Raw genomic sequence first — 27016 nt, forward strand, 5'->3', positions numbered from 1 at the left:
ATGAATGCCAATGTTGCTCCATATCTGCTGGATAAGTGAATACAAATCTCCCTGAGGTTTCTTCCATTTGTAACCCCATTTATAGTTTTTTTAAGGGGGGACATTTTTCCCGTTTTTCTTTGGTATTGGGAAATATAAATACAATCTGATTGATGAAATGATCAGTTGATTGGTTGATTGATGATAGAGTCAGTTTGATTGATTGATTGATTGATTGTACATTTAAACGTGCAATAACTGACTCTTTTTTGTTATCTGGAGCTTAAACATTTGATGAAGTCCCTTTAGCTGCTAATGCTCCACTGTGTCCCCCAGCTAGTCTCTACCTGTGTCTTTCTGCTGTTTGGTGCCCTGTTGGCACCAGTTGGGTTTCGAGGGCTCTTTCACTGAAAACAACTTCCTGCTGCAGCTGAATACTACGGTAAGAGCAGTTAGAGTAAACTGTAATAATACATTTTCAGCTAAAGAATTAGCTTAGACTCTAAAGCTCCATAAAGGGGAATTGCAGGATCAGGCTGTAACTGCAGGCTGCAGGTTCATTACTGTGATTACCTTGTCAGTGTTGCCAGATGGGAATTGTTCATCTACCATGCCAGGGGCTATACATGATCTATTAAACATTTGACATGCTCACATAGCTATAATGTGTCCAAGGAGGTTTGTGTCAATACTGTCAATTCTCTCCCATACTACCCGGTTCATATTCTGCATGAAATGGCCATTAGCTAAGCTAACTAAATAAAGACTGGGCTTACTTGTGCATTAAAAGCTATCCAATGCAAACTATAGTCAAATAAGCGTGGAGTGGTGGGAGAGAGAACACCAGCCTTGCTGTTGAGTCACAGTATCAGCATCATAGCCTACACTGAGCATGATTTGCTGAAAAAAGTGAATGTAACCGAAAATGTATTCAAATGATAAAGTGCAGATTATAACATTTTAAGCACCACAAAATGATCAAATATTGAGTAACATTAACAATAACAGATCTCAATAAGTCCTTAAGCTGCTTTAAAGTGTAATAAAATGTCAATGTTGTATTTAGAGAAAAGTGGATAATAATTTAGCTCAAGGGGTGCTTTCAGAAATGTATGCTAAGCTAAGCATCTCTTGGCTTTAGCATCATAATAACTACAGCATGAGAGTGGTGTTTTTATTCTGCTCTAACTCTTGGCTTTAAAGAGAATGAGCATTTTTCATTAATAACAAACTTTTCCTTTGAAAACCTCAGATGGATGGTTTGCAAATATATTGTTTTCTTATAAAACCTTTAAGTTCCCACTTTATAAATCAGTGAAATATCATAATGTTTTTGGCTGAATAATTTGCATTAGATTCATGTCCAGAGTTATATTGTAATATAACTGTAAAGCTTTTAGGGTATAATCCCAACAGTAAAATACATCCTACTAATTGTCTTATCTTAAATCTATATTGCAAAATTAGCCTTCAGGGCAAGTTTCATTTAATGTGACCTGCTGTGTGTGTGTGTGTGTGTGTGTGTGTGTGTGTGTGTGTGTGTGTGTGTGTGTGTGTGTGTGTGTGTGTGTGTGTGTGTGTGTGTGTGTGTGTGTGTGTGTGTGTGTGTGTGTGTGTGTGTGTGTGTGTGTGTGTGTGTGTGTGTGTGTGTGTGTGTGTGTGTGTGTGTTACAGATAATAACAGGAGCCTCGGTGCTTCTGTCATTCTTTGTTATTAGCCCAGAAACCTCCATTTGATCCACTGCAGAGTTCATATTAAGTCATCCTTTGGTTTGTTTTGTTTCCCTTTTTGTTGTTTTGTCTCCAGTAGTTGTTGCATTCTCTACCTTTCTCGTCGCTTTGTGTTTCTTTTTGGTTGTGTTGCATCAACCTGGTTGTTTTGTGTTGTTTTGCTTGTTTTTTTAAAATTATGATTAGCTTTTTATGGTGGTATATTCTTGTCCCTGTAGTAGTTCTGTTTCTCTTTGTGACTTCAACAAGCAGAACATGTTAGCTGTCACTTCAAACTGAGGCCCCCTGACATATTGGACCCTTGAGTTTGTGGTCAGAGAGGCAAGTAAAGCATCATTGCTGGTGAGCAATATGCTGATTTTAGCCAAAGCCGGTTTTAAACACTGCGCAGCTTCCTGAGACTCGGATGTTTGTGGGCGTGAAATTCCACCTCCCAAACACTTTAACTGAGAAAGCAAACTGACCTAAGGCTGTCTTTCTGAACTTTACCAATTAGTTACTCAAATCCTAATGCATGCGACTGGGAAGGCCGGGCATCTTTTAGGACAGGGCAGCACAAAGTGGGGCCTGTGGCGCGAAGTTGGCCGGGCATGTTACATTTAGCCAACTGTATGTTTCTGCAACCAATACATTTGTAAAAAGTGCTTCTGATAAAGACCACTTTTTATACAATTTGTCTTTATCTGAAGTATTACTGCTTTTCAATATGTACAATCCCTTATCATTTATTATTTGTGTTGATCCAAGCAGAGTGACACTGTGGGCAGGAAGTGAGTTTGGAACAAGTGAGGTAACAAAATAATAGGGAGGATCACACTGTGGCACATATCTCTCCATTCACTTTCTGCTTTATCTCTTAATGGAAACAAATATATTGGCACCCCTGTTCTAAAAGGAGGAGGAGCAAGATTGTGAATCATTTCAACCATCAGTCATGAATCAGAGTAATATAAGAAGTTATAAAAATAGAGGAATATTCCAGGATATCACAGTGCCGATAATCCTTTTTCATCTTGTACTTTTAGGATTTATTTTTAGAGTGAATGAGTAAATCCCCCAGCAGTCAGTTTGGGGTTGTTCCCTGTGAAGCCACTAGATGTCCCACAAACACCCAGCAGCTGTGTGTGCTGATAGAGTCCTCACAAGCACACTCATCTGTTAGTCCTCACACACCCGGTTCACCGGCTAATAGGCGCGCGCTGCAGCTGAATATGAATCGCTCGCTATAATAAATTAGTGCCAGTTTGGTGCCGCGGTGCCTCGAAGAAAAAACAATCAGGTGGTGAGATCCGTGCGTCACAGGGACCTCGGAGGCGGTGTGTTTGCTGTGCTGCCTCAGACCGTGAAGGGGTCATTAAGTGCGCCCACCGATCACCGATCAGCGCCTTAATTGAATTAAAAAAAACGTGCCAATTGCGTGCCGATCCACCCGGATGACCTCCGGAGTGACGGAGGGGACAGTGCGGGGGGGAGTCAGCGCCGGAGGAGATGCGCATATCTGCAGGTGCTCTAGCGCTGTCGTAAAACGGGAGTCGGCGGCGAGGCAGCGATCATCAGAGCGATGCCAGGGGTAACCAAGTACAATTTAGTGGATGACGCGCACGATTTGAGGATCCCCATGCACAACGACGAGGTGTTCAAGCATGGGGTGTGCTTCGAGGCAAAGGTAAGGAGATCTGCAACAGATACTTTGTGTGTGTGTGTGTGTGTGTGTGTGTGTGTGTGTGTGTGTGTGTGTGTGTGTGTGTGTGTGTGTGTGTGTGTGTGTGTGTGTGTGTGTGTGTGCAGCGTTGAGATGATCCCACTGATACTGATACAATGATATTTCCATCCATGGGTTTATTCTGTGTTCAAAAGTACATTATAATAATACTTGAGATATTTTATCCACTTTGTGTGACTTTAAAATGTTTGCCATTGATTTTAATTCACCATATCTGCATAGAGATATAGCTGATAGCTTGATGTATGCTGACATCATTTATTTCTCTGATTCATTTTGGGGGAAAAACCATGAGTTTTTTATTTTTGTTATTAGTCTGTCGATTATTTTCTAGATTAACCGATTAGATGTTGAGACAAACACATTTTTATTTTTTATTTACTAACTTATTTACATAGGTTCAGCACTGGGGCTGCAAATAAAGTTTATTTTATTGTTTGTATGACCATTTGTCTAACAATTATTGTGTCGATTAATCTTAAAAATTAAAATATTATTATATTTATAATGTTTTACCTTGCTTGCATTGAGATGTGTTTCCTTAACTGATGACTTGATGTCCGAGGCATTATTCATTCCCCCCTTTTTTAGACAAATCCATAAGTTCACAACTGGAGATGCAAATAAAGTGTATCTATTGTTTTTTGACTATTAGTCTGACAATTATTCTCTCGATTAATCGATTGAATGTTGGGCCCAATTTAGATTTGTTTCATCTTTTTTACCTTGCTTGCATTGAGATGTGGTTCTTTCTTTGTATATCGATGTATACTGACTGTTTATTTCCCTTTATGTATTGAAAAACCTATAACTGGAGAACTGGGGCTGCAGTAAACTGAATATCTTTTGATTTGTTGACAAAATAAGACATTTGAAGACATGCATTCTTTTCGGAAAACTTACTGACGTTTTTCCACCATCTTTCTGACTTTTTATTGACCAAATCAGTGATTCATCGAGAGAGTTATCAATAGGATATTCAACAATAACATGAATAGCTAGTTGCAGCCTTAAGGATTATTAAAGAGAATTATGAACAAGCAGTCAACTACAATGGTCATCACCAATCTGCCAGCCCAGCACCCCCCTGTAATCACTGCCATTCATTCCTTCAAACTACCAATCCTAAAACCTCTTTCTTACACTCTTCAGTACATCGGCAGTCTGGAGGTGGGTCGCCCCGGCAGCCGGATGGAAATCGTCGCTGCGATGAGGAGAATCAGAGTGAGAAATATATGTGACTCTGAACCCCGCCACTGATCTTGACCCTTGTCAAGCAGTCCCAACACATTAGGATTGATGCCGGTGCACACACATTAACTCTTTTTTCCCCCTGTGTTTTATGTCTCTCCTTGTGTTCCCTACTCTCTTCAACATCCTCTTTACACACAAATTACCAGTCTGCATAAAACTCCACACTCGGCAGATTCAGTGGGCTGTCAGGAGCGGTTTACATCACGGCAGGATTCTCAGGGATTTTATGTCTGAGGAGAAGTAAAGCGTGCAGGTGTATATGTGATACTGTTCAAGGGAAAAAACAACAGCTCTCGAGCCCTTCTTTTAGGCCAGACAAGGCCACGTATTACACATCATGTTTCAGAGGAGGGGATTTAGCTGCTTGTCAGCTGTTGGATCTAATCCAACACTAGAGTAATTGAGTTGGTCAGAGGTCGCTCCCAACCCCAGTGACACCCGGACGCACTTAATCCTGATCCCTCGTGTACAGTGCAGTGTAATAGCCATTTGATTGTACCGGGAAAGATTTAGAGAAGCTATAATGCTTCATTTCCTGACTCAAAAACAGATTTCCGGATTGGAATCTCGAAGATTTCTAAATGTCAGATTTTATCAAATTTCTCATAAAGAAGCTTTTGATACAAATGTGGAAAGAAAAACCACTAATTAAATGAATTAACTAGTAATACTCTCTGCTTCTTGGGAGACAAACTAACATTCAAAGCTAACTAACTCACAGCAGCTTAGAGGGAGAATGACAGGAGAGTTGTCACTACCTGTAGAGCATTAGTTGTGATTGGGGACTGAGGATGATGCATGAAAATGTAACATGAACACCTTTTTCGCAGCATCCGGACTAAAACCACCAGATTCAGAGACAGTTTCATACCACAGGCAATAAGACTGCTAAACACCTGAACTGTTGAAACAACATCCATAACATTCATCTGCTACTTAGTAATTATTTATCTATTTCTCTAATATATCATTCAAATAACTTGCATAAAGACTCTTATTGCACTATTTCACTTTTTTAAACTATATTTCTATATACTTGCACTATATTTTTCTGTTTTTATGTGTTATTGTGTTGCACTTTTGGAGAAGCCTGTGACCTAAGATTTTCTTCGGCATAACTACACTGTAGCTATGTTCGTATGACAAAATAAAGAACCTTGAACCTTCTGTTTTCCACGTCATCGCCCTCTGACAGCAGAAAGACGGATGGTCCGCACTTTGCATGTGTTTGCATTAGCCTGCGACGACACACATTGTGGGAGTCGTGTCCTTCACCTGGGCAACTACAACGGAGGATTCCTCCCACACAACAATAAGACGGATGAACCAGATGAGGGCGAATGAGGAATAAGGGACCAATGGAGCTTCTAATGAGGCGCCCTGTCGGTTACGATAATCGTTTTTCTCAAGGACGTAGAGGTTTCGCTTCAATATTGGGGGAGACACGTCAACAGTTGAAATGTCAAACTCACATTTCCTGCATTTTAGGGACATTTTCATGGCGCAAATGTCTTTTTCTAGTTAAACCTAAACAGAAATGCATGCGCTGGGAGATAATTACAAATAAATGACTGAGAATGTAATGCATTAAGGCTCTCTGGCATTCTGTATTACTTTCAAATGATTTTCAATTACTCTCCTGTAGATGCATTTTTCACATTTCATGCTTTCCTGCCAGTACCACGTCGAAATGATTCACTCCTATGTGAATGTTGGTGTCATTTTTTGGGGAGGTATTGCTTTAATTGTCCCTGCAGTATAGAACCTATTCACATCATGATTCAAAATGTATACAAATTCATTTAAAGACCACTGGACTTAGAAAAGAAAAGGAATATAACAAGAATAAAGTTGTTGTTTAATGAGAATAATGTCCTACATTGTATACCCTTACCTTAGCTTACCGTATCTTACTAGATATTGACAAACATCAGTGGTTGAATTTACATTTTGTTATCAAAATTATTCATTTTTTTGGAATTTCACTTCCTCTCATTATCGTCCTTATCGACATTACCAAATTCTGCGCCTTTTCTTTACTTTCTGTGACATTTTATTTTGAAATGTCAATATACGAATGAAAAGAGAGTTCCAAGACGGCAGCAGGTTGTTATTTTTACACAAACCAAAGAAAGATGACATAGAATATCCAATACAGAGCGGGCGGCAGTTCGTTTCAGACACATTTCACAGAACTCCACTTGATCAATTAATCATCTGATGTCGGACGCTGTGTTTTCAAAGCATGGCGCGTTATTTAGCAAAAATCCATGTGGTTCTTAGATCACTGGGCCCTTACATGTTTGAGTCTGAGCTTGCAGAGGAGTTTGCGCTCTAGCATTAATCAAGGAGAGGGATGAAAGTGTCCCACACATTCTGCCTCCCTCTGGGAACGCTGCCTTTAAAAGCTTAAACCGCTCCCAGGGACAAGAATCTGACAGTGTTTACTCAATCTCACATTTCCTAGAAGAAGAAGATTGTCAAAAAATATCTTCCTCTCTGCATGTTCCCTTCCCCTCTGTTCCAATATAGCCTTTATCTTGTGTAATGGGCTTTACCTTCAGCGGGCCTGTGTGTCACACCTTGTATAATATTCAATTCCAAACTGGAATGTTAATTTAAATGTCGTTTTTCCTTTGCAGTATGAATTCAAACTGAAGAATATAAAGAAAAAGAAGGTCAACATTGTCGTGTCCACTGATTATGTCAAAGTCATCTTGCGCAAAAAGAGGAAGGTCAGTCTTGTGACTTTTAAATTACTCCTTTTCGTTTTTTAGAAAATATTAGTTTTTTAACCGTCAATGTGTTTTTGTGTTGGGACAGCGAAAAGGGTGGTCATGGGATGAGAATACAGTCATGGTGGCACAGGATCCCATCTACAGGTAGGTGTTCAAATTGAATAAAAAAAACTAAGCAATTTGTAACCAACTCATTGAAATGTTGTCTGTCATCTTGCTTTTAACAGGATCTTCTATGTCTCACATGACGCCCAAGACTTGAAGATCTTCAGTTATATTGCCAGAGAAGGACAGAGCAACATTTTCCGCTGCAATGTGTTCAAGTCAAAGAGGAAAGTAAGTGTAACTGTTCAATCAATTGATGCTTAGAGTATTTGTCTGTGTAGCTGAAGCTTATGGAGTTTCTAGCCAATTTCTTCTTTGATGGTGTGGTCCAGTGTACAAGTCTAAACCGGTTTGATTTGGCTCTGGTCAGTGGTTCGTTCCCTAGTCTTGCAGCCAAGATGTCAAAGTGTCCTTGAGCAAAATACAGAACCCTGAATTGCTTCCGTAGGCATGGCCAACGGTGTAGAGGTGCTTCGTACGCCAATGTAGTGTAATGTAAGAACTGACATTGGTCATTATGACACGTTCTGTCAAATTCATAATTTGCCTCCAATCCTAAACCTTTGACAATGGTCAAAAGGTTTTAGCGGAGCTAAATTCAACTTGTATTGCATTATAGCCGATATATATTATGTACTCTAATCCATTATGCAACACAAGGACAACTCCGCCATGGATAATGGTGCGTTCAAATAACCTCTTTCACATTTTTTTCAGAGTTGAAAGTCCAACTTGTTTATGAGATCTAAGTTGTGCTTTGGTAACAACATTGGCGTTCTTCAAACTTTGGTTTGTTTATTATAAGGACTTCTAACTTCGTTTTTTGTATTAGCTTTAAATTGTACTGTTGAAACAACATGGACGCTACAAAGATGACATGTGGTATTAATTGCATTGAGCCTGTAAACATACCATTGATATCTATTTTTCGAGTTGAATCTTTAGCAACTCATTTTTTCACAATCATTCCTACACCATGAGTACTGCACTAATCTGGCAATGTTAACAAAAAGTAACCCATATTGTGAATCCTCCATGTGATTTGGAGCCACTCCAAAATGTAATGGGTTCTTCCTCAGCCCATGCTTCACCCTTCCTCCAACTGTCACAAAAATCAGAACATTAGTTATTCCCTAATCCTGCTGACTGACAGACAGCAGTTGGCTAATGGAGCCATGTTGAGAGCCATGAGCACGCAACCCTGGCCCAGAGTCTTTCTACTAGTTATGGTCTGACTGTGGCCAATAGCCCCTTTTATATTATAACTAGTTAGCTAAGGGCATACTTGTAGTAGGGTTTGTCACATTTTGGAAAGGCTACAGGTCTCACACTGCTACCATTCTTTGTACTAAGCTAAGCTAACCCGTTTTTCTTTCTGTACAGAAACGATAAAGGTGTCAAATGTTGTCCTGTAACTCATCAAGAAATCGAAATAATATTTTAAATGTCAAACTATTCCTTTAAAAATGTACGTATTCAGGGGGAAGGAAGAGGACATGCCGTGGAAGTTGGGAAGTATTAAGAGATGGACAAACACATTGTTGGTTTTGGTATTATCATGGATTTTGTTGAAAGGGCAGAAGATCTCCAGCTTTATCCTTCTAGTATACACAGCAAGTCAATCATTCCTTTTTGTTTTCAGCACCGTGCTGTGCGCATAACTGCTAATGATGACATTGTGGCTGTGTCTGGGTGATGTATTGTCCTGTTGGACCCCGCATTAATCTGACTGATAGACATGCATGTGCTTAAATGCTTATGAATGTGCACATATGGGCATATCGAGCTGACGTAAAAGACAGAGCATCAGTTAGGTGAGGTGGACTCCATTACCCTCACCATGGATACCAGACTGACAGTGACTTAGTGAACCTGAATACTAATCATTCTGGTGGGAAGAGAAAAGAAGAGGGGCTGTTTACACTCAGTGCTTGGAGACATTTTCACCAATGCCGAACAAACACCCACTACAGCGTCAGGGACACGGCAAGTGGTGCCTGACTACAGCCCCGGGGGCCATGGAGCCTTATCTGGGTGCACCAAGCATGTGTGCTTCAAGTAGGAGGAGATGGAACCGCTGATAGGAGGAGATTTGATTTATTTCCGTCACAGCTGGGCTCAGATGTCAGAGACTATTGTGTTTGGCCTTGGGAGAGAAACATCAGAAACTGTATATCGTGAATACCCTAGCCCCCAATAAGTGAGCCTGGCTTTATAGAAAATGTTCGAAAGATTCCTTCCCATTGGCTTCCATTGAAAAGAGATGTATGTAAATCAGCAGATCTTTTCCTATTTTCTTTGCGAATTTAATGACCCAGTAAGGACTCTTGAGAAGTCCTTTGGTGCTAAAAGTGTCACGGTAGAGCGAAGGAAGCTGGACCCAAATGCAGATTGAACTGATTACCAAAAACAGATCTAGACAAGACAAAACACCACAAAGACAGATCGTGACAGTACCCCCCCCTCAAGGGACGGATCCCAGACGTCCCAAAAAAAGAACACAAAAGTCCAAAACCTCAAGCAGGGTGGGTGGAGGGGGTCCGGAGGAGGGACGTATCACTAGGCCACCAGGGTGGGTGGAGGGGGTCAGGAGGACGGGACAGAGCTGACCGCCCAGAGGCACAGCAGAGGACCAGGAAGGGATCTCGGGCGGACGGCCCGGGGGCAAGGCAGAGTTCAAAAAGGGGGATTCGGGCGGACGGCCCGGGGGCAAGGCAGAGTCTAAGGTGGGGGACTCGGGCGGCCGAGCATGAGGGCGAAGGCAGCGGCAGGAAGAGTCAGGGGGCCGGGCTCGAGGACGAGGGCAGCGGCAGGAAGAGTCAGGGGGCCGGGCTCGCGGGCGAAGACCACGGCTCACAGAGGGCCGGGATCGAGGGCGAAGACCGCGGCTCTCAGGGGGCCGGGCTCGAGGGCGAAGACCACGGCTCACAGAGGGCCGGGATCGAGGGCGAAGACCGCGGCTCTCAGGGGGCCGGGCTCGAGGGCGAAGACCAGAGAGCTCCGGAGGCCGGGCAGGAAGGCGCTGACGGGCCAGCGCCGGAGGCCGGGCAGGACCCTGTGTCGGCCGGACAGGAACCGGAGCTGGTGGGACAGGCCTCGGCAGGATCCCCCACGGAAGAGGACCAGGACACGGGATTGGCAGGACCCCCGGCGAGACAGAGGATGGCGGGGCCTCCAACGGAACAGGACAAGGGGTTGGCAGGACCCCCGGCAGGAGAGTAGACGGCGGGACCTCCAACGGGACAGGACAAAGGGTTGGCAGGACCCCCGGCAGGAGAGTAGACGGCGAGACCTCCAACGGGACAGGACAAGGGGTTGGCAGGAGAGTAGACGGCGGGACCTCCAACGGCACAGGACATAGGGTTGGCAGGACCCCCGGCAGGAGAGTAGTCGGCGGGGCCTCCAACGAGACAGGACAAGGAGCTGGCAGGACCCCCGGCAGGAGAGTAGACGGCGGGAACTCCAACGGGACAGGACAAGGGGTTGAAAGGACTTGAGAAAGGACTAGAGAGGGGACCAGAGATGGGACTAGAGAGGGACTAAAGGAGGGAACTGGAGGAGGGACTAGAGAAGGGAACTCGAGAGGGGACTCGCGAGGGGAACTAGAGGAGGGACTAGAGAGGGGACTAAAGGAGGGACTAGAGGAGGGAACTCGAGAGGGAACTCGAGAGGGGACTCGAGAGGGGACTCGGGTAGGAACTTGAGAGGTGACTAGAGAGGGGACTCGAGAAGGGATTCGAGAGGGGACCTGAGAGGAAACTGGAGAGGGAACTGGAGAGGGGACTCGAGAGGGGACTCGAGAGGGGACTCGAAAGGGGACTCGAGAGGGGACTCGAGAGGGGACCCGAGTAGTAACTGGAGAGGGGACTCGGGTAGGAACTTGAGAGGGAACTCGGGTAGGAACTTGCGAGGGGACTTGAGAGGGGACTTGTGTCGGTTGGTACGCCAACAGGACACGGGGAGCTGGCGTCGGCTGGGGAGCCAGCAGGAGACGAGGTGCTGGAGTCGGCCGGTACGCCGACAAGACTCGGGGAGCTGGCGTCGGCTGGGGAGCCAGCAGGAGACGAGGTGCTGGAGTCGGGACCATGACTGCTGGAGCCGGTACTTGAGCCGGAACCATGGCTGGAACTGGGGCCGGAACCATGGCTGCTGGGCCCGGTACTGGAGCCGGAATCATGGCTGGAACTGGGGCCGGAACCATGGCTGTATGGGCCAGCTCTGGTGCAGGGACCACGGTTGTAAGATCCAGTTCTGGAGCCGGAAACATGGCTGTAAGGTCCGGAGCTGAAGCCTGGATCATGGCTGTGTGGGTCAGTTTTGGAGCCGGAAACATGGCTGCTGGGGCCGGCACTGAAGCCGGAACCATGGCTGCTGGGCAAGGAACCGGAACACGGATCCATGGCTGTGTGGGGTGGTACTGGAGCACGGTACCATGGCTATGTGGGATGGTACTGGAGCACGGACCCATGGCTGCTGGGTCCGGCACTGGAGCCGGAACCATGGCTGTTGGGGCCTGTACTGGAGCCGGAACCATGGCTGCTGGGGCTCGGGCTGCTAGCCTGGCCTTGCGACGACTCCTCTTAGCAGCCTCCTGAATGCTCCATGGACCTCCATAAGCCTGACGAGTTCCGGAATACGACTCCTGGACAGAAGCAGGAACTGGGGCAGAAGCACGGGTAGACTTCAGGCGGAACCCACCAAGGCGTATGGTGCCAGGTTGGGAATTGGGAGACAGGGAGCTAGCATGCCTGGAATCACATGCTTGAAGGAAGTCCAAAATCCAGTCAGGTAAAAACTCAACAAAACATGGTTTCTCTGCTGCCAACCGGAGCGCCTCTACCAGAGCGGCCCTCTTCTGCCGAACACTGGACGCTCCCTGCCACCAATCGAAGCAGCAAGCCAGATAGAAAGTTAAATGCTGTAATTGAACCTCCCATGGATCATCTGCTGGGTCCATTTTGTGGTCGGTTCGTTCTGTCACGGTAGAGCGAAGGAAGCTGGACCCAAATGCAGATTGAACTGATTATACCTTTATTTCAAGGATAACGAATAGAACTTGGACAGACAGAACACTCACCGGTGAACACAGTCAACAACAAAAGACGAACCGACAAAGACAGACAGAAAAACCAGAACTTAAATACACACAAGACTAATCACACAAACAAGACACAGGTGAGGAGGGAGGAGAAAACACAGGGGCCACAGGTGAACACAATCGGGTAATCAGACACACCAGGGAAACTAACGACAGGGAACCACAGACAGATCCAAACAAGACAAAACACAACGCAGACAGAAACCAAAGACAGATCCAGACAAGACACAATGCAGACAGAAAACCAAAAACAGATCTAGACAAGACAAAACACCACAAAGACAGATCGTGACAAAAAGTTAGGAAATGCCTAACTACAAATCCGGAGTAATTTTCCCTCTGCATCCATGGAACTACCTAAAGTGCTTCCTAAAGAAATAAACACAAGATTGTTCTTTTTCAGTCTGGGGTCTTAAAGAAACAGCCGCTAAAACTAAGCGTTTCAGGCAAAAGGTGAATACAGGTATATTCAGACCGACAATATGAAACACATTCTTTTTTAAATAAAGCATATAAACATGTTGTAGTAGAAACCCAAAAGACTACATGAACCTGAAAATAAGCACGATATGTCCCCTTTAAAGAAACAGTTTGCTAATTTTTGAGTTATTATAAATGAGAAGTTTTGTCAGAAACAGGTGTATCGCCAAGTAGGTTTACACATACAAGGAATTTGTATAATGGGGCAAACATAAAAACAATAGAGGAATGAAATTGTTAACAGAGAGACAAAGGAACAAATATAAAACATTTTTGAACAATATTTAAAAATGCATTATACAATAAAAAACGTTAACCTTAAAATATAAACATAAAAAATGTACAACCAAGTAAGTACAACAAGAATATAATATATATATATAAATAAAGCATATAAACAATATAAAGTAGAAACCCAAAATACTATATCACCTAAAATCAAGAATAATATGTCCCCTTTAAAAGAACAGTTTGCTAATTTTTGAGTTACTGTAAATTAAACTTTTCCTTTTTATTGACCTGAAGACTGACTCACATACTGAGCCTCCTGAAATAACTAAACACTTTATTTTACTTCCTATGCATTCAAGTCTACTTACCTCTGAAATCGACCAATCCTTCGCTATGACAGGTGAATGTGTGCAGAGCAGATAGACAAGGACGGGCAGGTGAAGCTCTGTGATATCTTCTGACTTTAAATTGGTCTCTATCTCCCCTCATGATTCCCCATGCCTTCATTTCCACTTGCTCCCATTTTCATCCTTCTTCTATTTCTCATCTTCTTTCTATTTACGTGTGCTCCAACACACACATGTTCATTCTAACCACTTCCTGTGCAACTCTTCTGGCACCTCATTCCCCCCCCCCCCTACTGGGCCCTCTCATTTCTGATTCTATCCTTACTGTGCCTCACAGCTGCTTAACCCGTCTCTGCTCTCAACACACACACACTATCTCACTGTGTCCTCCCTTCCAGTCCCAGGCCATGAGGATCGTGCGCACCGTGGGTCAGGCGTTCGATGTGTGTCACCAGCTGACCCAGCAGCAGAAAAGCGATGACCAGGAGGATGAGGAGGGCAAGGCGGAGGAGTCGGAGGCGTTGCCAGGTGACTCACATGCACACAAAATTGCAACAACAAATACTTTTCCGTCGTTCTCTTTCTGTCCCACACAGAAACTCAATCTCCTTTCTACTCCTCATACACTCCAGGCCTTCTCTTCCTCGCTATCCTCCTCCTCCCCATACCTCTTGGAGAAAATATGTCATTATCCACCACTGATCAGCATCCACTCTGGCTGCAGATGTGTTTTAGTAAATCTGGCCAGCCATTGATCAAAGCCCTTGCTTGTGTGTGGGCTTCTGCCAGCTCTTCGCCTGCTGCTGCTGCTGCTCCTGCTGCTGTCATTGCCGCTAGATATATTGCAAACTATAAAGCTCAAAACTGCATTAAAGCGTCTCCTTTATATGTATCTGGTCTCTCTGCAGCAAAGAAGAGGTTTGCATTGTCGGAGGAGACCGACCTTGAAGCCACTACAGAGGAGAGCATTGAATGTGTCTCCTCGTCAGACCTGGAGAAGAGCAAAAAGGACGAGGCCCTCAGTAATGATGGGAAGGTAAAGTGCAGAAGTCCTTGATCATGTCATACAAAGCCCCGCAATTTATCACTCCATTAGAAACACGGAGGTCATGTAAAACCTGCAGAGGGGAAGACAAGCCTGCAATGTGTCATCTGCTCATATGGTTCCACTCTCTGTGAAACAACAGCTAACGTGTAGCACGGCCACCCACACATTCACATCAACAATTATTATTATTAACCTGATTCAATACAAACACTTTATTATCTAATATCTAATAGCTACAGTGTTCTTGCTGGCGTAAATAAGTAAGTAGACTATGTACATGGAAAATATAATAATATTATACAAAATCTTAAATTAAAGTGTACAGTGGAATGAAATGCCTGCTATCTTTTTCACAATCAAACGATTATTTTTCTTTTTTACAATATAGAAATTAAGAAAGAGTAGGAGGATAGTGAAAAAGGCTCTTTACAAATTACTTGTTTTGTTCGACCTACAGTCAAAATGCCATAAATCTTATATAAATGTTCATAGAAGACTAAAAACAAAACATATTTGAGAGGCAACAAACTGCATTGGCAGGTTGAGCGCTAATGTTAGATTAGCAGAAACCATGAGCTGTACATAAACTAATAGTTAAAGGGTAAGGGTTAAAGAGGGTCTAATGAAAGACGCTTATTAGGTTGGGGGTTATGGGAAATGTACGATCCAGTTTAATTTGGAGTTTGGCCCTTTCTAGTCACTGAAAGTCAGGATAACTGCTGAATCCCTCTAAATGTCTATCTATTTCTGTCGATCGCCTACTCAATTAATTGACCAATTGCTTATTTCGTTTGCTAAATTCAATTCCTAAGGTCTTGCTACTGAACTGCTTCCCCTATACAGTATGACACAAACAACTGATAAGATCAATCTCCTTTTCCCTGTTGCATTAACATGAATATTCTGCCAGGCTCACAGAGAAAGTGTGGACATGTTGGCCTCATAAGGAGCCGTGTGAAGATCAGAAAATGGCACTGATGATGATGGGAGTGAGCCAACGGCGTCTTTAAAGGGATAGTGGAAATCCGCGAATTTTGGGTTTAACTTATGTATTTTTATTAAAAAGAAGCATAATAAACAATTTTTTTTAATTTCATGCGCCTAGTTTCATTTTATTTTCAATTTTACTGCGCCCTCTCAATGAAACGAAATACTTCGGGAATCGTCGGGAATCTTCGGGTCCAGAGCATAGGAAGACGGGCACAAACAATGGCGGACATTCAATAGCATTTGCATGTGAATAGCCGACCTTTATTATGGTGAATAGATGTGTTTTGTATGGCTGTAGTGCGACAGAAAAATTCTACGTGACACAACGACATTGGATTAACCTTGAGATGCGTTTTTATTCCGTTGAACACAACTTTTGATCACAAATCAAAAAAGGTAAGACGTAATTATTGTAATATTTTTGGAACCGGATGTTGTTTACTTTCTCTTTTCTGGCTGATAGCTCCAGGAATTCGAGGTCTTACAGTGATGACATTACATGTGTGGAATCTGTGGAGTCTCAGCTTTAAATCGTATATCTTGTTTGTGCAGTTAAGATAGTAATAAGGGCATTTCTACCGTGTGTTGTGTGTAAAAAAGCGTTAGCATTAGTTAGCATTGTTTCGCTCAATGCTAATTCAAAGGCTTGGTATTCTCTTGTGTTTTTTCTAGCTAACAATTGTTCTTATTGTCAGTTAGCGGAGTTTCTTACCTTTAAAAGGGTATGAAACATTAATAGTTTCATAAATGTTAAGAAGCCCTGAGACATGTGAGAGAGAAAAAACTGTGGGAGGGGTCCACTGGGGGGACCTTCGGCCTTAACTGGTTAACAATGATTAATATTTGTAAAGGCTACAGGTGATCTTAAGATGCGTGAGCTATGCTTAGGGACCTACCAGTCAAGATTATTTGTGCGTAGGGGTGCATCATCTGGTGCCTGGTCCTGGTCATCCTCGCCATTGCCCATGCCGTGAACCATCACCTCGGGCTCGGGCTCGAACAAATATGGACGTAATGGTCCATCGTCTGGCTCAATATTGTCACCATCGTCGCTTACTGAACCGGATTCAGATTCAGTTCCTAAAACGACATTTTCGTAGGAAAGCCGAGAGGATGTTTCTGACTCGCTATCATCACTGGATACCTCGTACAATCCTTCTTCTTTGTCTGGTATATTTGCCCTTCCACGTTCATTCTGCATAGACGCCATGGTTTGTTATCGTCTTCCTAAGTTTTCGTCACTTCCGGTTTGGCTGAGTCGAACATTTCGTTTCTAAAAAACTTCGGGGAAGCTGCAATAAAGTGCTTCTAACATGCGTAAGGCAATTATTATATTTTTTTAATCAGGTGTGATTGTTTTGGTACGTAATTATGCTTGTATATAAGTTAAAACGAAACTATTTGAGGTTCCATTTCCACTATCCCTTTAAGGCTTGTTTGTGAAAAAACACTCGAACAAGCTCTTCATTATTCATGTGATCGTATGGTTTATTAATGAAAACATAGCGTGGCTTTCAAGCTTCGCTCCATTAATCCTGTTGAACAAGCGGTGCAATGCTCTCTAATATTTGTCAGCTCATTTTCCAGCTGCGCCTCTGTGGCACTCTCAGCTTTATAGTGTTGTGCTGGCGAGGAGCTAATTGGTTTATATTAAATGGATATTACATCGAGTTATATGTGAGCCCGAGAACATTTGCTCTAATAGTGAATGCAACCCTGCAACTCAAACAGCAGTATTTCATGTCTGAAGTCACGATTTCTCCCTCCCTTGTGTGTGATTTGAAGGTCAAGTGTCCTTCACATTTAGGCATTAAGGACAAAAGACTCCACCATATTGATCTCCCATCTCAGGTATAAGACGGCTAAGCCTTGCCCTGCCATCATTGTGTGAGTCATGATTCCCGAATGGACAGCAGCCAGCCCATTCAACCTGTATTGATTCCACTGATTAAATCCCCATTAGTAAGCCCTTCTAACAATTAGATGTAATGACTGTACTCTTGAGATTTCTTGAGCATGATGGGACTAACATGTACAATATGACTGATTTGTCATGTGTGTGTTGTACATCATCAATCAAAGTAACCCGCTATTTGAATGTTTAATAGGTAAGAGTAAAATGTCTAAGAGCTATTTTTTTATTTTGTTGTTTACATTTCCCTAAACAGGGTTTTGTCTAAACGCCCTCTTACTTTCGGCATGCGCCTTCATACCAGAATGCAGATTTCCCCCATAACATTTTAAAGTAATGCCAGAAAACAATATTTTTGTTCGTCAAAAACTGAATAATTACTCCAAGAATATGAAATAAATCTTGTCAAATAGACCTTCAGACGACATAGACAGCTTTGTTTTTACGGAGCTCTGGATAAATAGGGGATCGATGTCCGTTCGGTCTGCCGGTGGACGGGTGGCAGGCAGCAGGCTTGCACTGAAACTGTGATTTCTGAATTAGATCGTTTCTTTGACTGTCCTTTTTTCTGTAGAGGAAGTAAAGAAGGAGGATTTGTTTGTTGTTTGAGGTGCAATATATGACTCAGCAGCTTTAAGAAATTATGAAACTATTATTATCCGCTTCGCTCTAATGCATTATTTTTCACCGGAAAGTGGGCGGGGCTGTCATTTTGGCCGGAAGGGACGTTAGCGCCCTCATAGAGAGGCTAAGTCCCGCCCTTCTACTTTCGTCCCATGGGACCTTATTTTGGAAAAAATACCTACGGTAGTCAATGGCGAGAGGGAAATTATTTTTCGATCCTGTTTGAATTGTGCCATGAATTACACATATGATGTGACAAAAAAAGTTTGTCGGAAAACTGTGAAGTAACACTTATTGTTGTGTGAAACCGCTCAATGAACTACATCTCTGGTCTTGCACAATACACATCACCAACACCAAGATGGCCGTCACCTTGGCACATTTCACCTCTTTCTTTCAGAATGAAAATCATTGAAAATCATTACACGCATGTTGAGAGCTGCTATTACACAAAGGGGAAGTAAGTCGGTTCCGTACGAGCCAGCATGCGGGACCGGCTGTACAAGGTTTTGGTGAGTGTTAAACGAGTTATGACATCACTTACACTTGGATTTGTGGTCTTTCTAGTTGCGTATTTTCAGTCTTATATTTCAACAGTTTTACGACAAACTGTGACTTTCCTGACATGGAAATAAAAAAATGTAATTGACAAACATTATAATGTGTAATTCATGGCAAAATTCAAACGGGATAAAAAAATTATTTCTCTCTCTCCATTGACTACGATACATATTTTTTCCGAAATAAGGTCCCATGGTGGACCACCGGAAAGGGAGGGACTTAGGCTCTCTATACTATATTTTTCTAGAAAAATCCCTGCTAAATGTTTCCAAGAATTGTCAAAACCAGAGAATTCTGTATTTTGATTCAAGGTACGTTCCCTTCCATTTGGTCCCCTATAATTGTCTGGTTGTGGTTGTCTGCCAGACAGAAGTCATAAATTGATTTTTTTATACTATTTTAAAACCAACTTTTAGATCTTGGTTGTTTCGACAGTATTTTAACCAAATACAAGATGTTATACCTGAATGTAGAGTTATCAAAGAAACAAGCTGAGCAAACCTTCACGGCAGTCAAACAGCTTCTGAGAAACACGGAATTTCCAAGAAGATCCAACAATCGCATTTTTAGCATTTAGCCTGTTAGCATTAAACATGCATCTGTTTGGTATGAATGAAAACATCTGGCTGGTGAGGCATAATGTTTTTTCAGGCTGTGTTATCTCAGGAACGCATGTAGAGAATCTTTTGTCAAATTTGGCACAAATCTCCACTTGGATTTAAGGATGCACTAGTAATGTGTTGGTGGTCAAAGTTGACCTACGTCTGTCCCTGCAATATCTCAGACAGGAAGTAATGGAGATGCTTAGGGACATAGTTAGACTACTAGTTAATTTAATTTGTAAAAGCAAAAATCACCCTCATGATATTTAAAAATAGTCTGAGAAGTTTAGCCTTTACAAAAACACTACATTATTACAATAACAAGAGTAATGTAACTTCCACCCCTGTGTGTCAGCCTCTCTACATCACAAGCACTTCACCTGTAATTCAAATGGAAATGTATCACACGAGCAGGCAGAAATACAAGATCATCAATCAACAGCAGCCTCGCTAAACAAACCACTGTGTCTTCATTCATCTTCATTTGGTGTGAAAAACAATTCCTTCTTTATTTATTATTTATTTAAGCAGCTTGACATAATAGATATAGCATTGATCATAACACTTTTAAACATGTTTGCCAGTCCCCCTCATCAGCATTCATCCAGACACAAGTTATTTGGGGAAAATGTCAGAATAAATCATATCACTTGCTAACGTAGCATTGAATGAATGAAGCAGGTTTAAGCCTTTATCACATGGAGTGTCTTCTGGAAGGGTGAAGATCATGCAGTAATGAAACTTATTTATGCTGCTGGCGGTCTCTTTCTCCTCCCCAGGGATCTTAGATTGGCTGAGAAACTTTAAACCATGTCTTTGAAGTGTTACACACAATCTTTCATGATGTTTTACTTTCCACTGTTACTCCATTATTTAGGATCCTTAGCTATATTACCCAACACTTAACTTTTTTCACATCTACTGTACAAACTATCCACAACTATTTGTACTCCTGCTGTGATATGTTTTTGAGTTACATCATTTAAAGTGCTAATATGCAAGATTATGTTACTCTTCCAATTTCACGCTCTGCACGTAATGAGAGCGTTGTTAAATATCAATTAACGAACATGTAAATAAAAAACTTTAGTTAGAAAAAATTGGCTAAAGCTAACGGAAGGAGTTGGAGAAAATGTATACTAGTTAGCTAGCTAAATGTCTTATTAAATAGTATGGCTAAAAATGTACTTTTACACAATAGCTGCACATCAATGGCAAGTCTATCTGAGTTTACAAATGGTCCGGTTTTTGCCAGAGTGTGCTCCGTCACCCCGTCATTTAAGAACAAACCCTTGTCGTGAAGGTATAAATTAGCCATCAAGTTTTTACTTTGATATCACCATCACGGTTTTGTAAATGTAGTTTGTTGTTCCTTTCTTTTTTTTAGAGCGTTAGAAGAAGTTAGGACCCATTAACTGGGCTATCTGTTGCAGGTGTCAGATGAGCCGTCTCTCCTGCTGAGCTCCCCCCTCCTCGGAGCCTCTGTGTCGGGTCTGTCTGCAGAGGAGGCCCCCTGCTCCTCGGAGCACCAGGTCCATCTGCTGCAGAAACAGCTGCGTCAGCAGGAGCAGCAGGCGCTGGCTGCCTCAGAGCAGGTACTGAGGGCCAGTCTTGTTCCCCGTAGAACCACAGCTATGGCATGTAACTACCTTTCAAGTGCTTACAGTTTGTTACATTCTTATTTAATCGAGGCTTTTATCTAAATTCAGGCCAGATAATACATGTAAAACATGTTTTTTCAAATTTTGAAAACAAAACATTTCAGAAGATGTGTAATTAAATGATTCCCTAAATATCTAAATATCAATAATCAATTGAAGATGTTTAATGGTTGCTATCAGTTACAATGTATTTTATGCTTATTCACTTATTCACTAGTGTCTTTGATTTATTTATTATTTAAGTGGGGTTTTTTTTTTAAATCATTTTTTTCTCAAAGTCTGAGCATTACATACACCAAACACCAGGTTTCATTCCTAATCTATATTCTGGAGGTTTTTACATAGGAGGATGTTTATGAATCATTCATAGCCTGATTTATAGCATAGAACATATTGGACCCCAATATCAAATCAAATCAAATCAAGTTTTATTTATATAGCACATTTATAAACGATTTTTGGTCGAGCCAAAGTGCTGTACATATAATAAAAATAGCCTACAGTAGAGACACTTTACAGCAAATACAACAGCACAGTTTGTACAGAATATCAGTATGACAATACGACACCCTCTGTCCTTAGACCCTCACATCGTACAAGGAAAAACTTCCAGAGAAAACCCACAGTTTAAAGGGAACATGGGAGAAACCTCAGGGAGAGCAACAGAGGAGGGATCCCTCTCCCAGGACGGACAGACGTGCAATAGATGCCGTGTGTAAATCGAAGAGATAATACATTTTACAGCATATAGACCGAATGTTAGGAAATGCATGTGTCTGTAATAAGAAGATGAATCCACGAGGATGTCAGCTACATATAGATCAACAAGATTCAAGGTGTTTTCAGACAGCGAGCAGCTGTCGCCTGGCGCATTGCGTCTGCACCGGATAATGACACTTTGAAGCTGATGTTGGTAACAGACTTCTCTTCATTGATCCGTCTGTTCTCTACTGGTGTAAAGGTGTACAGTTCAGGCAGTTCAGAAACCAATTAAATCAGCTCAGTTTATGTGGTTTCCATGGGGAAACAATTTAGTCATCGTAAGACTTATTCACATACATCCAGGCAGATGAATGAGGAAATATGTATTTTAGCGTTGAGTTTAAAGGCAAAAGTCTTAATATAGGTTTAAATATATGTTAAAAAAATGTACGTTTTTTAAATACACATTTTCATATTGGGCCAACTAGATTGCTCATTTTCAGGTTCATATTTGTATTGTATTCCTCCCCTGGGACATGTCTCCATGCTTTAATGTTCAAAAAGCTCTTTATTGTTCTCATACAGCCTGTGCTGCAGCACCTCTTTTCACCCTCTGTCTGAAACCAGAGCCCAGTCTGCTCTGATTGGTTAGCTGGCCGGCTCTGTTGTGATAGAGAGGATAATAGGGCCTCTTTAAAGTTTTACGTAAATTCATTTTTGCAAATGTTGACATTAAATAATGTCAACATTGATTAAATGTCAAGTCATCCTAAGGACATACAAACATGTTCACCAGTAATGGAAGAGGAAATGTAAATCTCTGTACCATATGTCATGGCAATCCATCCTCTAGTTGATGACATTGTTCACCAAAGTGGTGGATCAACCAAGGACCATCACAGTGAAATTGCCTCACTGGGAGCTTTGTTGTCTGGCTAAAAACAAATTGATCATAAACGAGAATCTATTTAAAATAATGTTATGAGCATGTTTGTTTTTAAGTCCAAGGAACAATTCAAATGTCAAATGACGTAAAGATGCAGATCAAAATCCCTTCATCAGGATAATTGATAAATGTTGTGACGTGATGTGCTTCTTCCATTTTCAATCAGTGCCGTGCTAAATAGGATGTGGCGAGATATTTAAGGTGATTAAATTCTCACCCTTCATTCCTCTAAACCACTACATAGACTTTTGAAAACTTTAGATCAAAAATGCCCGAGCAGTGGTTTAAAGGTCTTTGAACATCTGAAAGAAAACCATTTTTCAGAGTGTGCTTTTTGACATCGGCCGATCTCCTGACAGAAGTTCATTCATAATGCTGATGTGCCGCTTCCAGCCTGTCTCTTCTATTATGCCCTTTGGAGAAACGAGAGACTTTCCTTGAAGCCAATACTGTCTGAAAAAGGCAGAGTCAAATCCAAACTTCTGAGCCACTGTGGAATTTAATAAGCAGGTTTCCTCTTGACAGGATGGTATGTATGTTCTTAACGATATGAGCTTTGGCCCATCCAGGTCCATCTACTGCAGGACCAGCTGTCGGTGGAGGTGTGTGAGCGGACTGAAACGCAGGCCAGGGTGCAGAGGCTGCTGCTGCAGAACACCGACCTGCTGCAACACATCTCCCTGCTGGTCAAACAGATACAGGAGCTGGAGCTCAAAGCTGCGGGCCACTTAACATCTAGTGAGTGGACATTTTTACTCTAATATTTAGTTTGGATGCATCAAATATTCCTCTATTACTGTTCCTCTCTCAATCATTTCTGTCATAAAATCCTCCCTATTCCCACTTTCAATCCCTGCTTCCTTCCTGTCGTCATGGCTCCTTTTTCATCCACTTCTGTCACGCAATTAATTATCCAATGGCAGCGCTCTCAGCGGGTTCGATACTGCTCTCTGCTCTCTCTTTACTGCACTTAGCCAGTGGCAATATGCTACCTTATAGTCATGAATTATTAAATCCTGTCAGCACAGACTTTATCCCTGTCCGTGTAATCTCCTCATCTTGGCTCAAACCTCACTTCTCATGTCTTGTATCTCTGTTAACACGATAACTACTAAATCTCGCTCTGCTTTGTTCCGTATGGAAGCCCTGAGAGGCAAAGTTTAAAAAGGATAATTTGCGGAAAATGTTGGATGTATTATTTTTCTAGTGTTTTTTTGTTTATTTTCGACGTATAAGATACAATAATATCCCGTACGTAATGAGATAAACTTCTGAAAGTTATCAGCCAAAAAAAAAAAAATATTTTCGTAGTTTCATCTTACACATTCTTAATTTTATATTTTCCCCCTTCCTCAGTGGGCTCCCAGGACAGTCTTCTGGAGATCACTTTCCGCACTAAACCACCCAGCTCTTCTTTATCGATGGGCTCTTTTGCAGCTCAATCCCAGGTCCAGATTATTGACAGCCCCTGGTTCTCCTCCCTCCCCGGGGCCTGCTCTCCTGGCACCCTGTGCACCGACACCAGCCCTCTGGGGTTCCCCGGCAGTGGAGTTCGCCTTGAGTGCTTCCGCTTCTCCTCCCGCCAGCCGGACAGCCAGGAGCAGGTCCAGGACTCGGGGGATACCCCCAGCGACGGAGGCCCGGACGACTACTCGCCGCTGGGGGAACAGGTCCTGGGAGCTCTGGAGCTGCTCCGGTTCAGGGAGTCAGGTATCGGGTCAGAGTATGAGTCGAACACAGATGAGAGTGATGACCGGGACAGTTTGGGGCAGGGGGATGCAGTGGGGGGGGCTGACGGTGCTGCTCGACTCTTAAACGTGCTGAACGCAGAAAGTCTACCGGACTGCTTAGGGGATGAGATGGCGGTGTAGTGGCGCTCTTATGCCTCGGTGCCACATTTATCTCTGTAAATATGCAAGTCGCCAGAAAGTAAAACCATTTTGAAACCTCCGTAATTCCCAATGTGTTTGCAAAATAACTCCTTCAGAACTTTTCTGGTCAGGAAGTTAACTTCAAGAACAATGAAAAATGGGAACTTTTGCAACAGTTTTTGGACAGGCCGCACACACTGTATGCCACATGTTAGCATGCTAACTTCCTGTGGTATTAGAGAATGAGTTAACAGGCTATTTCATTCAATTCAGTTGCTTCACTATGTTGAAAGTCACATTTTTGAAAATTGATATTGTATATTGAACCATTAACTAATGCAGATAGTTTACCACATTGTAAGTTTTAGTAATGTTATTTGCCTAAATGTATGATTAGCAAAGCCTACACTTCTCAAATTGATTTGAAAGGAAAGTACATTTACGTTCTCCGTATACTGTATCTAATTACGGACTCAAAACCAAACTGTGTGGGAACATGGCTGCACAAAGCAGCATTGCACTTATCCACCACCCCAATGGGAAACAGATGCAATCATGTATTGTGACATCAGTAAAATACATTATCGACATAGCACTTACTACTCTTCTGTTCCGGTTTGCTACTTCCTGTGAACTGAGAAAATGTTCCATGCCTGAAAGTATGTTTTGCTCTGTTGCTGCTTTTAAGACCAAAACATGTAATTTCAGATAAGAATTTGGCCCTTTTCAAAACTTGGACTGTATAATCTCTGTGGTGTTTCATGCTCCGCCTTTCCGAAGATCTCTGCTTTCTGTTAGTACGTGTTGCATACTGTGTGCTGGTCAGTTTGGTTCCTTGATTCGCTGGGCTTGTTACACTGTGGTTGTGTCTGTGTTTATGAAGTTGTGACACATTCGGCACCAATGTGGTCATTTTTGCTGTTCACCCAATGAAGATTTTTGAGGAAAAGTCTATCTGGATATGCTAACACATGTTTTGAGACAATTAAAAACTGTGCTTGTCATGACACATCATCTGTAAATATACATCGTTTATAGTTTGATTAAGCTTGATGCATTGCATAACATTTTCGCATGATTTTATTCATACTATTTTAGCCGTTCAATGACATTATTGAAGAACAATTTGTGATTCTGATTCTGTGAAACTGTTTCTTAGTGGGAGACATCTCACTGTGTGCAGGTGCTAAGACATAGTCTCTGGTGCTTTAAAAACATAGCCGCCATTGAATGAAGAACATTCATTTAGAATTTAGTTTGGCGGCCCCTTTGGACAAAAACGGTAGCTTGTTAGGCGTGGAGCCCACAATATTTTCGTCTGAGGTTCGATTGTCGGTCAAAGGTGACAGCAAAGTCAGATCTGGGTCTGTCTGTTGCGGGCTATTCACTGCCTAAGGCCTCGCTGCAAGTCTTAGCGGAAGAAGTTTCTGGTAATCCTGTAGGATTGCATCTAATTTCACCAAAATTGGTCTGGGCACCTGTGATAAAACCGATGGACTCGAAACACAAGGAGAACACTGAAGAGCTCCAACTAATAACAGACACTGAAGGTTTATTGGAAGTGACGGCCGGAGAATTGAAAAAGACATTTGCTGCAGCAACGAAGTGATACAGCTCCTGCCCAGCCAATTCTGAAGTTCTCTTGCTCACTCCTAACTATGTACCTATTCCTAAGAGAATAATCAACATTTGATAACTAGTCAAAGAAAGTTCTGTTCCTAGCAAGGATAGATTGGCTCCAGGGAGCTATAAGATAAGATCTTTAATTTGTCATTGTACAAGTACAATTACTGTTATCCACCTGATAAGATGGACTCCCGGATGTCCTGTTGCTCTCACTGTGCGTCAGCTTTGTCCTGTTATCATCTGAAGAAGAGGTTGTTTTTAGAATGTGTTGGGCAAGCCAAATCAACTATCAGGGTCATACCAGTACATAGTCGTTGGGAAAAACTGTTAAACTAAAGGGCCATATTTGACATTCTATATCGGCACCAATGACAAGAATTAGGAGAACCAAATAGAAAAAGCCAATGTTCTCACTGATGGTCTTGGCATCAATATAAAATGTAGTGTTTTATTACCAGTTCAAAGTAAGTCCTGAAGTACCAATTCAGAGAAAAGTTTGGAGGTATGTAAGACTTTCTGTCCTCTTTCATATTCTTCTGACCAGCAGTAGCACCAGCTCGACCTTGCTGACTGTGAGCCAAATCTCTGAATCACTGAATTGGGACATGTCTTTGAGCTCTTTCCAAGATCGATAAATCTCTTTCTCACCCTCGCTCCCCTTTTCTTCCCAAAGCTGGCCACCTCTTCCCCGCTCTCTTGCACTCACAATCCGTCTGCTGTGACCATATTTCTGTCAGTTCCCTTCAAGGTTACGTCCGTTCACACAAAGTGTACTAAAAAGTAAAGT

General features: G+C 42.3%; 1 protein-coding gene and 1 long non-coding RNA gene across 3 annotated transcripts; one reads left to right on the forward strand and one right to left on the reverse strand.

Moving 5' to 3' along the window:
• The first annotated feature begins 2884 nt into the window (after positions 1-2884).
• On the forward strand, positions 2885-25625 carry LOC117545513 (carboxyl-terminal PDZ ligand of neuronal nitric oxide synthase protein-like). 2 transcript variants are annotated; one of them, XM_034215327.1, is made up of 10 exons: positions 2885-3376; positions 4586-4657; positions 7330-7422; positions 7511-7569; positions 7653-7761; positions 14085-14214; positions 14595-14722; positions 20857-21018; positions 23302-23470; positions 24089-25625. In XM_034215327.1, the coding sequence occupies exons 1-10, from the start codon at positions 3272-3274 to the stop codon at positions 24601-24603; spliced, it is 1542 nt and encodes a 513-aa protein (XP_034071218.1). In that variant the 5' UTR covers positions 2885-3271; the 3' UTR covers positions 24604-25625. The 2 variants fall into 2 exon arrangements, with proteins under 2 accessions (XP_034071218.1, XP_034071219.1); XM_034215328.1 differs by lacking the exons at positions 2885-3376; positions 4586-4657 and adding an exon at positions 4662-4738.
• Positions 14389-16695, reverse strand: LOC117545530. Its single transcript, XR_004568852.1, has 2 exons — positions 16621-16695; positions 14389-14677 (listed from the first exon to the last, which is right to left on the reverse strand). It is a non-coding gene; the product is annotated as an uncharacterized LOC117545530 (long non-coding RNA).
• Positions 25626-27016: the final 1391 nt, after the last annotated feature.

The sequence above is a fragment of the Gymnodraco acuticeps genome, unplaced genomic scaffold (assembly GCF_902827175.1).
Source record: "Gymnodraco acuticeps unplaced genomic scaffold, fGymAcu1.1, whole genome shotgun sequence".
Classification (NCBI taxonomy): Eukaryota; Metazoa; Chordata; class Actinopteri; order Perciformes; family Bathydraconidae; genus Gymnodraco; species Gymnodraco acuticeps.

Coding starts and splice junctions, on each gene's coding strand:
- LOC117545513 (XM_034215327.1), top strand. CDS start 3,272: ATGCCAGGGGTAACCAAGTACAATTTAGTGGATGACGCGCACGATTTG. Junction 7,570..7,652: donor GCACAGGATCCCATCTACAG/GTAGGTGTTCAA, acceptor TGCTTTTAACAG/GATCTTCTATGTCTCACATG. Junction 14,215..14,594: donor GGAGTCGGAGGCGTTGCCAG/GTGACTCACATG, acceptor GTCTCTCTGCAG/CAAAGAAGAGGTTTGCATTG.